Source organism: Elephantulus edwardii, unplaced genomic scaffold (genome assembly GCF_000299155.1).
Source record: "Elephantulus edwardii isolate Elephantulus edwardi_28Jun2011 unplaced genomic scaffold, EleEdw1.0 scaffold00041, whole genome shotgun sequence".
Classification (NCBI taxonomy): Eukaryota; Metazoa; Chordata; class Mammalia; order Macroscelidea; family Macroscelididae; genus Elephantulus; species Elephantulus edwardii.
Genome location: NW_006399791.1, coordinates 8,544,656 through 8,558,199, shown reverse-complemented (window position 1 = coordinate 8,558,199; position 13,544 = coordinate 8,544,656). Strand labels below are relative to the sequence as shown.

General features: G+C 39.3%; 1 protein-coding gene across 1 annotated transcript in view; it reads left to right on the top strand.

Moving 5' to 3' along the window:
- FANCI (Fanconi anemia, complementation group I) overlaps positions 1-13,544 on the top strand; it is a 102,936-nt gene that overhangs the window by 50,819 nt on the left and 38,573 nt on the right. Inside the window, exons 13-17 of the mRNA XM_006885227.1 lie at positions 415-502; positions 6,365-6,495; positions 7,028-7,098; positions 8,644-8,758; positions 12,448-12,570. Coding sequence (XP_006885289.1) covers positions 415-502; positions 6,365-6,495; positions 7,028-7,098; positions 8,644-8,758; positions 12,448-12,570 — 528 coding nt within the window. The remainder of the gene's footprint in view (positions 1-414; positions 503-6,364; positions 6,496-7,027; positions 7,099-8,643; positions 8,759-12,447; positions 12,571-13,544) is intronic.

The following is a 13,544-nucleotide window of genomic DNA, read 5'->3' as shown; positions in this document are numbered from 1 at the left end:
TCAAATCAGATCTGACTGGTACAGGAGGAGATTGTCCCTCCTTTTCCCGGCAGAGCATCTGGTGGATTTGAACCGTGAGCCTCTGGGATTGTAGTTGCAGCTTCTTGCCACTAGGCCACCAGAGCTCCCCTGGTGCTGAGCCTTATAGTAGTAGTATTTTCATGTAATCTGTTCTTTTTAGGCTAATCAACATGGTAGTGTGTCCTACGAATGAATCCTTTAAGCACAGAATGGGGGTAGATTTGAGTGGTTCTGTTTTTACACATGATGCGCATATATTCTGATTTGTCTCTGAAATAGTTGAGATTTAAGCATATCTATACTATTTGCATTCTTTGTAAAATGTACTGGTAAAACAGAAATCACTAAGAATTATCCCATCAGGCATTTTCTTGGTTCTTCTGTTCTTTTTAGATTCATGAGATGATCAGACAAGAAATTCTGGAGCAAGTCTTCAACAGGGTTATTACCAAGACATCCTCTCCCATCAGTCATTTCTTAGGTACGAACTTGGCAATGTGGATAAAGTGCTCAAGAATATTATCATTTCAGTGGCATGATAACTGAGTCTGGAGAAAGTGTTACTTTAAACTTAATGCAGGTTATTTGATTATAACACCAACATAATTTAAGTCCACTCAGGTGATCTCTGAAGATAGCGACTATTGGGAAGGAAAGGAGTGTATGAGCAGTAAGTGGAACTCCCATATTTCAACTGGTCTCCCTCTTTTACTCCTCCTCTGATGTACTGTCTGATACTACTCATTGACTTCCCATTCTTGAAACCCCAGACTTCAGGCTTTCTCGTCGATAACTTCTGAATTTGTTGTTTTAGCACATCTCATTCACTGCCGTTGGGTTGCTTCTGACTCATAATCACCCTCTCTCTGCAAGATGTCTCGAACTGTGAACCTTTACAGGATATTACCCAGCCTTCTCCCTCGGAGCGGCTGGTGAGCTCAAACTGCTGGCTTTTTGGCTGGTGGCCTGATGTACTATCCCACCAGAGCTCTTCGTCTTAGACATTGCTTCCTAATAAATGTCTAAATCAACAGGCTTTTCTTTGCTTCAATTTTCTTAATTTCTCAACCTAATTCAACCCTGCTCACCATTCCTCTAAAACTTATTTAGGCTCTCTAGTTAATTTTGCCATTTTATCCAACCTGTGATCAGGTTTTTCTTTCTTCTTTAGTGCTTCCTTTTTTTCTCTTTTTACTCTTAAATGTCTGAATTCTGCAGAGGCCTATTTTTGACAGTCTAATCTACTTTTTTCTTGTTTTACAGCTTTATTGAGGTATAATTATTAAACTACGGTCATCTAGGTAAAGTTAAATTATAATAACTCAATGAGAAATCTATATATACACATCTTTGAAGCTGCCATCAGACTGAAGATAATAAACATACCCATCAACCTCAGTTCCTGGTTCCTCTCTGTAATTCATCCCTCTCCTTTCTATTCCCAACTAGTCTGCATTCTGTCACTTTCAATTACATTAAGTCTACTTCTTTCTTTGTCTGGTTTTTTTTTTCATACTAATTATTTTGAGTTCTATCTATAGCTGTTATTAAGAGTTTGTTCCACCATTATGGATATAACCACAGTTTGTTTTACAGTTCACTTGTGAATAGATTTTGTTTCCAGGTTTTACTTGTCACCAGTAGAGCTGCTGTGAACATTCTTGTTTAAGTCTTGTGTAGACATAATCCTTTGATTTCCCTTAGGGAAAATACCTAATAGTGAAATGAACAGTTCGTGTGATAATTTTATCTTTAACATCTTAAAGAATTTCTAAACTTTTAAAAAAGTAGTTATACTATTTTATATGCCCACTAACAATGTCTCTAATTACTCCCCATTGTCACCATACCTGGTATAATCAGTCTTTTCCATTTTAGACCTTCTAATAGATGTGTGGGCACCCTAGTTGGTTACTAGGTTAAGTTTTGGGCTGCTGAGGCAGTCTGCTCCTCTGAAGATCCAGAACCTAGAAATCCTATGTGGGCATTTAAGAGTTGAAGTCAACTTAGTGGCATTGGGTAGTAGGTGTGTGGTAGTCTCATGTGCTTTTAGTTTACATTTCCCTGTCAGTGTATCACATGCCAGCAGGATCATTTATGGTGGACAGGCTTCAGCAGAGCTCCCAGATTGAGACAGTAGGAGGCAGGTTTGACCATCCACTTCTGAAGGAGCAGGCCTTTGAAAATTCTGTGATCAAGAGGAACTCAGGTAGCTGTAGTATTAAAGGTAGAACTCAGATAGATGGGAAGGCACTAAAAAATGGGGGGTGGGGGGTGGGAACAGCTTCAAACATCTAATTGGAAAGTGGAATGTATAAAGTATGAGTTATAGGAAAACTGGAAGGGGTAAAAAATGAAATGGAAGATCAACATTGTAGGCATTGGTGAAATGCAGTGGTCTGGAATTGGCCACTCGGAATCAGACATATGATATACTATGCCAGGAATGAAAAGTTGAAGGAGAATGACTTTGCATTTATGGTTAAAAAGACAATTGCAAGATCTGTCATGAAGTATAGTGCTGTGAATGATAGGTTAGTATTCATACACATACAAGGATACACCTCAGCCAAAGCAAACAATGAAGAAATTGAGGAATTCTGCCAACTTTTACAGTCTGGAATTGACCAAATACACAGTCAAGATGCAGTAATAATAGTAGATGGCTGGAATGCATTATGCATTCAACACAACTTTGCTTGCTGAAAGTCAGGAGGATATGAAACACTTGCTACAGAATATCAAAGCCTGCAGCCCTAGGTATGGGTTACATTTCAACATCAACAAAACAGTACCAGCAGTCCTCACCACAGGACCAACAGTCAGCATTATGATAGGTGGAGAAGGAATTTAATCTGTCAGTGATTTAATCTTGCTTGGATCAACTATCAACACCCTTGGTACCAGCAGTCAGGAAATTAGGGGACATACTGCATTGGGCAAGTCAGCTGTCAGGGACCTCTCCATAACACTGAAGAACAGTGGTGTTGGTTTAAAGATGAAGACTAAGACCCACCTGCTTCAGACCATGGGCTTAGTCACCTCATATGTATGCATCAGGTAGCTGGACAGTGAATAACAGAAGAATTAGTGCCTTTGAGTTGTGATTTTGGAAAAGAGTACTGAATACCATGGATGGCCAAAAGAACAAACAGTTACGTCTTGGAAAAGGTACAGCTAGAGTGTTCCTTAGAGGCAAAAATGGCAAAGCTCCATCTCTACTTTGGACATGTAGCTAGGCCAGGCTATTCATTGGAAAGGGACATCATGCTTGGAAAGATGAAGGATCCACAAAGGAAAGAAAGACCTTGCCCTCCAACGAGATGGATTGATTCAGTGACTTGAGCAATGGGCTCTAGTTGTCAGAGATGATGAGGACAGCACAGTAGAGGTCAGGGTTCAGATCAGTTCATTGGGTTGCTGTGAGTTGTACTTGATAACACCTAATACAATAACTCTGGCATTAAGACCCTTAATAGTTTGATCCTAACTTACCTTCTCAACATTAATTTCAACTATTTCTTTTCAGAATCTTCTGCTCCAACCCAAAAATTTCCCCACCAACCTGTAACCTTAACTTTTAGGTGAATTTTTATTCGACTTTTCCTCGACATAAAAAGGCCTTTCTGGGTGCCTGCACCTGCCCGACTACAGCCAGCTTGCCCGGCGCCCCCGCAGCGTGCCACCTCAGCTTCTGGGCGATCCATGCATGGGAAACAGTGAGGGTCGGGATGATAGATTACGGAGAGGAGCAGCGTAACGAGCTGGATGCTTTGGAGTCCATCTACCCTGACTTCTTCACAGGACTCTCAGAAATGCCACCTATTTACCATTATTGTGACATCTGAGGCTGGAGAAAATGATGAAAAGACTACACTCAAGTTTACATGTAGTGAAAAATACCCAGATGAAGTTCCCCTTTATGAAATATTCTCCCAGGAAAATCTAGCAGATATTTTAAAATTATTAGCATCACAGGCAGAAGAAAACCTTGATATGGTAATGATTTTTAGTGTCAGCTGTGCAAGAAAGAGTAAATGAAATAGTAGACCAGAGAAAAACTAGAAGAGAAGAAACAAAACGAAAAAGAAGCAGAAGCAGCTGAAAAGCAACTGTTTCATGGCACTCTTGTTACAATTGGAAATTTTTTAAGTTGGAAAGCCAAGTTTGATACAGACCGAACTCTTGGAAATTAAAAAGAAATGAATGAAAGAAGAGGAGCAAGCAGGAAAAAAAATTAGTTAACTGGGAAATAGCTATTTGAAACAGTTCATAATCTTGATACATCTGATATACAGTTCTGGGAGGATGCTGGAAATAACGTGGAAGTTGATGAGTCTTTATTTCAAGAAGTGGATGATTTGGGGCTGGACGATGATGAGGATGACCCAGACTACAATCCTGCCGACCCAGAGAGTGACTTGACCAACTAGTGGACTGTCCCCATCTGTGGAGAGGCGTGACTGCCACAGCATCTGTGGCTGTGCTGAGAGGGTTTCATTTGCCTTCCTTTTTTTTCCTAAGAAAAGAGTTTTCAGGAGAATATTTTTCTGATAGCTTTCATCATTGAACTTAATAAACTGACCTTAAAATTTTTTAAAAAAGACCTTTCTGGTTCTTTGTGTATCTTAATGTTACCCATCTTTCAGAACCTAGTTTATATTTCTTTTCTTTGCTTTTCACAAGTTCATGATCATAAACTTCCTCTTTATCATTTGCTAGGCAATAACTGTTTGAAATTGTTACATATTTGATAGCTTTTTATTATTTATTTCTTTAAAATAAATAGAATTCAGTTCAATATCAGTTATACCTCAAATTAACATTAAATATTTTGTTTTGTAAAGCTCTGCAGTGCTCTTGATAGCAGCAATTAAGAAATCAGATGATGTATTTGTTGGCAAATCTGCAGAAGATTTCTTTGAAATGTTAAAAAACAGAATGTTACTTTTAGGACTAAGTGGGCCTTATGTAAGCCTGGTATTTTAAGTGCGCTCTGGTGGCCTCATGGCAAGATGCTTAGCTGCAATCCTGAAGGCATGCATTTAGAATCCATCAGTGTCTCTGCAGGAGAAGGATGGGCAATCTCCCATGTGTGATTAACTGCCTCTGAAAACCTGCCAGAGTCAGCTATCAGTCTGTCCCAGGTTGGTGGTACACAACAATAACAGCATATGCATATGAAAGCTGGGCAATTAATAAAGAAAATCTAAGGAAAATTGATGGTTTTAAATGATGGTGTTGGTGAAAATGGAATATATCGTGGACTGCCAGAAGAATGGACAAGTATGTCTTAGGACAAGTACAGCCAGAATTCTCCTTTGAAGCAAAGATGCCCAGACTTGTCTCATTTACCGTGAACATGTTACCTGGAGGTATCCGTCCCTGGAGGACATTATGCTTGAGGAAGTAGAGTGTGAAGTAAAGGAAGACCTTCAGTGAGGTGGATGACCACAGTGGTCACTGCTGTGGGCTCAGCATAACAATGTGGGGGGCTGGGAAGCAGGGTTTTCATCTCCTGTACATGAGGTTGCTGTGAGTCTGAAGTGACTTATTGGCTGGTACCTAATAAGAACAACAACAAAGAAATGTCTTAAGAATATTTTTTCTGAACTATAAACAAATTTATAGAATCTTGGAAGAAGATATGTTATGCTTCTATGTATATCTGATCAGGCCATGTTATGCTTGCTATTAATGGTTTATTGATTTAGCTTGAAAACAGTAACATTGTGCTGCTTAGGTTATTTGTTTTAAAAAGAGACTCAGGGCTGTTGAGTTCGAACCTACTCAGTAGTCGAGTTTCAAAGGCTGTAAATCGCACCGGAGGAGGTTGCCCATCTTTCTCAGCAGCCATGGATAGATTCAACCAACCAAAAAGGCTTAGCCTGAGGGTTAGCAATACAGCTCCCTACAGGCTACCACCACCTGGGCTCCCTTTCTTCCTTCAGATGGTTTAGTTTTTGTATCCACTAAAAGAATTCAGGAATGCTGGTTACATTAACTATAAGAGAAAATATATATAATCAGTAGAAATTTATATTACCATTTAACTACTAAGAAAGGAAACAAGACTATCGTTTTTCCTCTGTTAATTCTTTAATTTTAATATCTTTAATTATGGGAAGGAGCTCTGTTGGTAGTGTGTTGTGTGCTTCACAGCTAACTAAAACATCAGCAATTCAAATACGCTAGTTACTCCTCAGGAAGAAATTAGGCAGGCTCCCCTAATAAAGAGTTACTGCTTCAGAAATCTGATGGAAGGTCATAGTCAAAATCGGCTCAAGAAGCAGTTGGTTTGAGTTCATTATTTGAGACACTGATTAAAGTTTCTGTTTTTCAGATCTGCTTTCAAGTATCATCATGTATGCACCCTTAGTTCTTCAGAGTTGTTCTTCTAAAATCACAGAAACCTTTGACTATTTGTCTTTTCTGCCCCTTCAGACTGTGCAAGGACTGCTAAAGGCAGTGCAGGTAAGTCCATTAACTCCTAAATAGCCTGCTTTAAACTGAGTTTTAAATGTTACAGAAGTCTGATGCGTATCTTTATAAATAGATGTCTAAGAATTGCAATTCCTTTTAGCTCTGGAACATAAAACTTCATGGTGTAAAGGCAGGAGCACTGTGCTAGCCTATTTTCCTAGTTCACGAATCTTTATGTCAGTATACAGTCTCCCTGACTCATTGTCCAATAGTGAAATCACTGAAGATCTCTTAGAAAATTGAGATTCATAGGTTTACAAAGGGACCAACTAGTTTCAGTCTGTTGTTGTTGTTGTTGTTATGTGCCGTCGAGTCGCTTGCGACTCACAGCGACCCTATGTCTGTGGAAAGTTTCAGTCTAGTATTTGAAAATCTACTACTGTTCTAAAATTTAGGTGCAATAAATATTGAAACATATATATAAAGCAGAACTAAAATTCCAAGTGATAACCATATTGAGTAGAAACAAGCGAAGACTAGTAAACAGACTTGTTACGGTTTTATCTACTGATTCTTCTTTCAGCCCCTTCTCAAAATCAGCATGTCAATGAGAGACTCCCTGATACTTGTCCTTCGCAAAGCTATGTTTGCCAGGTATGTTGCATGCCTTGAAATCATGGGAACTGGTGCCGTTTGGTGCAGAGACCGAGGGGTAACTGACATCTCCAGCACAGACCGCTCATAGCAGTCACACAGATTTACCCAACACAACTTTCATCAAACAGGGCACTGTAGTCAGATCCTTTAACATCTGATTGTCACAACAATCCTATTGAGTGAAAACTTTTGTATTTACTATTTACAGATAAAAAATTTAGGCTTCCAAAGATCGCAGAGGCATAGGTAAGGGAGCTAGGGCTTGAATGTCAGTAACATCAGAGCTTAAGATCTCAAGTTTTCTGCTGTACCACTCGTAGAATAACTGTCAAAATAAGGTTCACATGCCAAAAACTTGGCATCGTGAGCTGGCAGTTTTTCTGAAGGGGGAAACACCTTAGTTAAGAAGAACATATTTAAGATACTCAGTTTAATGAAGATTGGCGTTCTAATCTAATGACCAGTAGGCTTAGTAAATCATTAAGGGATTTGGGTTCAGCTACCTCCTAACCTCTTCATTTTTTAAGATATAATAGGGACAAAGGGTAATAGTAATCATCTCCTAAAAATACTGAAACCTTGATCCTTCTAAGGATAAGATGCCTAGTTAGTATCATGTTGGGCATATTAGCATATATTCATGGAAATTCTAAGAAACAACTCTTAAGTGGTTGTTGTCAGTTGTCATCGTTGTTAGGTGCCGTCAAGTATGACTCGTAGTCTCTGTACAACCCTGTGAACAACAGATCTGTCCTATCCTGTGCCATCTCACAGTTTCTGACACGCTCAAGCCAGTTACTGCAGTCACTGTGTCAGTTCACCTCGTTGAAGGTCTTCCTCTCTTTGCTGTGCCTCCACCTTTCCAAATATGATGCCGATCTCCTCTGTTCTAGAATTGTCCATTTCCTTTTAGCCTCACTACTTGACTGTTGTTAGGTCCCATTGAGTCGAGTCCTACTTGATTTATACTTCTAGACGCTGTAGCATCTACACTGTGACTTCATCACTGAACCTCAACGAGAAGAAGAGTGTCATTTCCCAGGGAGGAGAGTCTGTGTAGCAGTAAGCACGGCATTCTGTGAAGAAAGAGAACACAGGAAGGGAAGCTCTCTTTTAAAACAGCAAAACTCAGCAGTTTTCTTGGCTATTCAATAATTATGTTATTAGCCCCTATACAGTCTCTGAACACCTTGATTCCTCACATACATAGACATATGAACAGTAGAGAGGAAATTACAGCTAGTGTCATGAGGTCAAGCAGATAATGAAAAGGGAGCCCTGGTGGTGCAGTGGTTATGGACTTACCAGGTTCAAACCCACCAGCCGCTCGACTAGAAAAGGCCGAAACAGCCAGCTTAATTCCTGGACCACTACACACCTAAACAGCTGGTACTTATTTTGAGTATGTAAATCCAGTAGGTTTGCTCTCTACGTTAATGCATACATATTCCTTTTTTGAGTAGAACTGAGATTTTCTGACCTGGAAACCTAATCCTGTGTAATCAGTACTGTTAATTTCTTTCCTGTCTGCTCCTGAGCTAGCCAGCTTGATGCCCGGAAATCTGCAGTTGCTGGGTTTTTACTGCTCCTGAAGAACTTTAAAGTCTTGGGCAGCCTGTCGTCCTCTCAGTGCAGTCAGTCCATTGGGGCCAGTCAGGTAAGGAGGGCTCCCTTGGCCTGTCTTCTATGCACCATCGCAGGAGTTGATGATATACAAGTTGTTTGCCTTTACTCCTCATTCTACATATATCCTGAAACTGAAGGTCCAGTGCTGATGATAGCAACGAGCATTTCTGATAGAAAATTTACTCTATGCTAGATGTGCCTAATGTGCTAATTGACTTGAACCCTTGAGCGAAATGTAACTAGTCCAAGTTGAATTGTAGCATATTTATAAAATGTACACTGGACTTTGAAAACTTAACGTGAATTTCTCATTAATTTTTTGTCTTGAATACATATTGAAGTTATAACATTTTAGATATGTTGGGTTAAATGAAATATATTCCTAAAATTAATTTAACCTACTCTTTAATGTATTAGAAAATTTAAAATTCCATGTCTGCCTTGTGTTTTTGATCTGTACTTTAGTTAATGTTGGACAGCAGTGTGCTAGACACCGTGCTAAGTGTTTTATATTGATTATTTAATCTATACAGTAATCAACCATTCCTATTTTAAGGATAAAGAAATAGACTGTTGTTGTTTTTGTTGTACCATCAAGTCAGAATCAACTCATAGATGTCCCTCCAGTGGGTTTTCAAAGGTGTTTAATTGCATGGGAGTTAAATAATTTGCCCAGGGTTATAAACCAGTAAGTGATACAATGACGATTGACCCCAAGCAATCTATGGCACAGTGGTTAAAGCACTCAGTTACTGATCAGAAAGTCAGTGGTCCAAACATACCAGCTGTTCTGTGAGAGAGATGTGTCTGCTTCCAGAAGATTTACGGCCTCGGAAATCCCGTGGGCAGTTCTGCCTCTGCCTGGAGGGGCACTGTGAGTTGAAGTTGACTCAGGAACCGTGGATTTGGGTTTTTTGGTTTCATTTTAACTACCTTACTTGACTGGAGTAAGGAATTGGTGATTTTATTATGTGAATTAAACAGTGGATATAATTTTTTTTTTATCATTTCCATTTTTGAACTAAAAATGAACCGATTACCTTATTTACACTTCTCACATTCTGCTGGAGCACCTTTCTTGGGAATGAGAACTAATGTGAAAGAAACTCTTCCAGTCAGCCAAGCAGTTGTCCTCCAAATTTCCTGGCATAGACTGGTGAGCATGTCTAGGGCTATGTCTATTAGTTGAAACATGTCTGTTGGTATCCCATTGATTCCCGGGAGATTTGTTTGTTTTGTTTTTGTTCCCCCTCTCCCCTTTTTTCCTTGCTGTGTGCCATCAAATTGTATCTGCCTGGCACAGAAGGAGATTGCTCCTCCTTCTCCAGAGAATCTGTGGATTCAAACCACATGCGTTCAGGGTTGCAGCGCAGCTTCTTGCAACTAGGCCACCGGAGCTCCTTGGGACCTTACTTTGCCAGTGCCTTGAGGCAGCATAAACTTCGTTCTTCATTACCTTGTTCATATGGTACTCCTAAAATTTTCCAGCGTCAGCCAATTCTTTCTGGTCTAGTGACTATGATCTTCTTTCCATCTTCTTTTGATGCTTCCTGAATCATTCACGATTTTGCCCATAGCATCTCTCATCTCTCAGCATTGCAACTTGAGGCTTCACTTTGTTTTTTTCAACTTTGTCTTGTCAAGCTGCCCTTTGAAATCTTCTCTGTTCATCCCTTTTACTTCAGCATTTTATTCCATTTGTTTTGGCTTTCCAACACTCTACTACAATTTTCAGATTATCTTCTGACATCCATTTTGGTCTTTTCTTTCTCCTCTGTCTTTGTTTTCATGGATGATATCTTTGATGTCATCTCACAACTCATCTAGTCTTCGATTGTTAGTGTTCAGTGCCTCAAACTTACTCTGGAGATGATTTTCCAGAATAGGAAATATTAACAAAATATTGCTAAAGATCATATAAAAATGACTAGAGCAGTACACTGATAGAGAACTGCCAGAATTTCAAACTGGATTAGAAGAGGCCATGGCACCAAAGTTACCATTGCTATGTCAGCTGGATCATAGCTTAAAGCAGAGAATAGAAAAATGTCTTTTGGGTTTTATTGACTATTTAAAGGTATTTGAGTATGTGAATCACAACAAACTGTGGATAACACAGAAGAGTGGCAAACCCAGAACACTTAATTATGCTCATATGAAACCTATATACCTAGACCAAGAAGCTGTTGTCTGAACAGAACAAGGGAACTCTGCAATGTTTAAAATCAGGAAAGGTGCCCATCAGGATTGTATCCTTTCTCCATGTCTATTCAGTTTGTTTGCTGAGCAAATAATTCAAGGAACTGGGCTCTGTTAAAAAGAATGTGGCATCAGGATTACAGGAAGCTTCATCAACAACCTGTATTATGCAGATGACAAAACTTTGCTGAAATGAGGAGAACTTGAAATGCTTGATGCAGAATTTCAAAGACTACAGCCTTGAATATGGATTGAATCTCAACATCAAGAATATGAATATCCTCACCACTGGACCAATAAGTGACATCCTACCAGATGAAGAAAAGATTAAAATTGTCAGTGGTTTCATCACTTGGATCCACAGTCAGTGCCCTTGATACCGGAAGTCAGGCAATTGGGAGATGTATTACATTGGGCAAGTCAGCAGTCAAGGACCTGTCCAGATTACTGAGGTTCAACGAAGTCAGTTTGAAGGCTAAGGTGCACTTGATTCAGGCCATGGTCCTTTCGTCACTTGACTGTGCATCTGAAAGGTGGACATTGAATAAGAATGACAGGAGAATTAATGCCTTTGAGCTGGTGTTGGAAAAGAGTACTGACTATCCCATGGAGGGCCAAAAGAACAAACAGATATGTCTTGGGAAAAGTGCAGCTAGAGTGTTCCTTGGAAGCAAGATTGACAAAGCTTGCTCTCACATATTTTGGGCATGTTTCTAGGAGAGGCTTTTCCTTGCAAAGGGACATCGTGTTTGGAAAGGTAGACAGTGAAAGAGAGGAAGACTCAACCAGGTGTACTGAAACAGTGCTGCCGTGGGCTCTAGTGTATCAGGAAGTGTGAGGATGGCACAGGGTAAGACGGCTCAAATCTGTTGTTTGTAGGGTGTCTGAGTTATTCAACTTGGTGGCACCTAACAACAACAACAAACCTCTGAGAAATTTGTGAAAGCGTATGCTTTTTACAGAGCCAGATTCTTCTAGCTACTGATAACTCTTAAAATCTTTTAACTCAATTCAGCGTACTATGGCTACTGGATCCAAGTGGCATGAAATGATCAGTGTGCCTTCTGAGGCAGCTGACTTTGGGGAAGAATTTTGTTAATTCAACAGCTCAACTTCACTTGATTTCTGTTGAGTTAGAACTGACTCATAGCTGACCCTCCAATGATTTTCTGACCCTGTAAATCTCATAGTAGGAAGTTACCCATCTTTCTCCAAAGGAACTGATTGTGGATTTGAACCACTGAAGAGGTTTAGTTTTGGGGTTAGCAGCACAATGCTTTGTGGACTTTTTGTCATCAGAGCTCCTTAATTTTGTTAATGTATCAGCAGATTCTTGAATTGCAAAGCAAAGTAATAGTGACATCACAACATGGTATGATTATAATGTCTGCCTCAATCCTGAATTTTGGCAAATGGGAAAAATGCTCTTTGTTTCTTTGCTCAAGAACACAAGTTTATGTTATTTCTTTAGTGGAAACGACTTTGATAAAGTAGACATTAACCAGCCTGTTTTTATTTCAGGTCCAGGTGGATGTTCATAGCCGTTACAATGCTGTTGCCAATGAAACATTCTGCCTTGAGATCATGGATAGTTTGAGGAGGTGCTTAGGGCAGCAGGCTGATGTTCGAATCATGCTTTATGAGGTAAGTCAGCAAGTGAGAGTAAAAGGAGTATAATAATCCCAAACCAATAACCTTTTATTAAGTTTTGGTGCGTTTTTTTTTCCAGTTTATAAAATATAGTAGAAATGACAACAATCTGGAACAAGAGGTGCACTGGAAAGTGGAATAGGAGAGGAGGAAGGAAGCGGGGGAGCCTTTTTTAGAATCACAATTTAAAAAAAAAAAATTGGTAAAAGTTCTTATTTGATACTGTTAAGACCAAGAGATAGCACAGAGTTTGTGAGACTAGTTATCACTGTCCTTGCCTCTAAGGAACCCCCTGGCTGCACTTCCTCCAAGAAGAATTTGTTCTTTTAGCAGTCCATGATACAGTTAGTACTGTTCTCAGCAATTCAAAGGCATCAGTTCTTCTGTCATCCTTACTCATTGTCCAGCTTTCAGATGCATAGAAAACAGCTGAAGTAACCATAGCTTGAATTAGGCACAAAGATATCTTCAGTAGACATCTTTTGCTCTTTTGCACTTTGGAGAGGTACGTGATGCCAGTTTGCCTGTGTAGCATTTCGTGACTGCTGCTCTCATGGGTGTTGATTGTAGATCCAAGTAAAACGAAATTGTTGACAACTTCAGTTTTTCGCCATCTCTCATAATATTGCCTTTTGCTTCGGTTGTGAGGATTTTTTTTTTTTTTAAATTTTTTTTTGGTTGTGAGGATTTTTGTTTTCTGGATGTTAACCTGTAACCCATATTAAAGGTTGTAGTCTTTGACCATTGTTAGTAAATTCTTCAGATCTTCACTTTCTGAAAACAAAATTCTGTAATCTGCATAACCCAAGTTCTTGATGAATCTTCTTTAAATTCTGATGCCACTCAGCATACAGTTTGACTACGTATGGAGAAAGGGTACACCAACACATACCTTTCCTGACGTTTTTTTGTTGTTGTTATTTTTTTAAAAAATTTTATTTTATTTCATTATTTTTTTGTGTGTACCG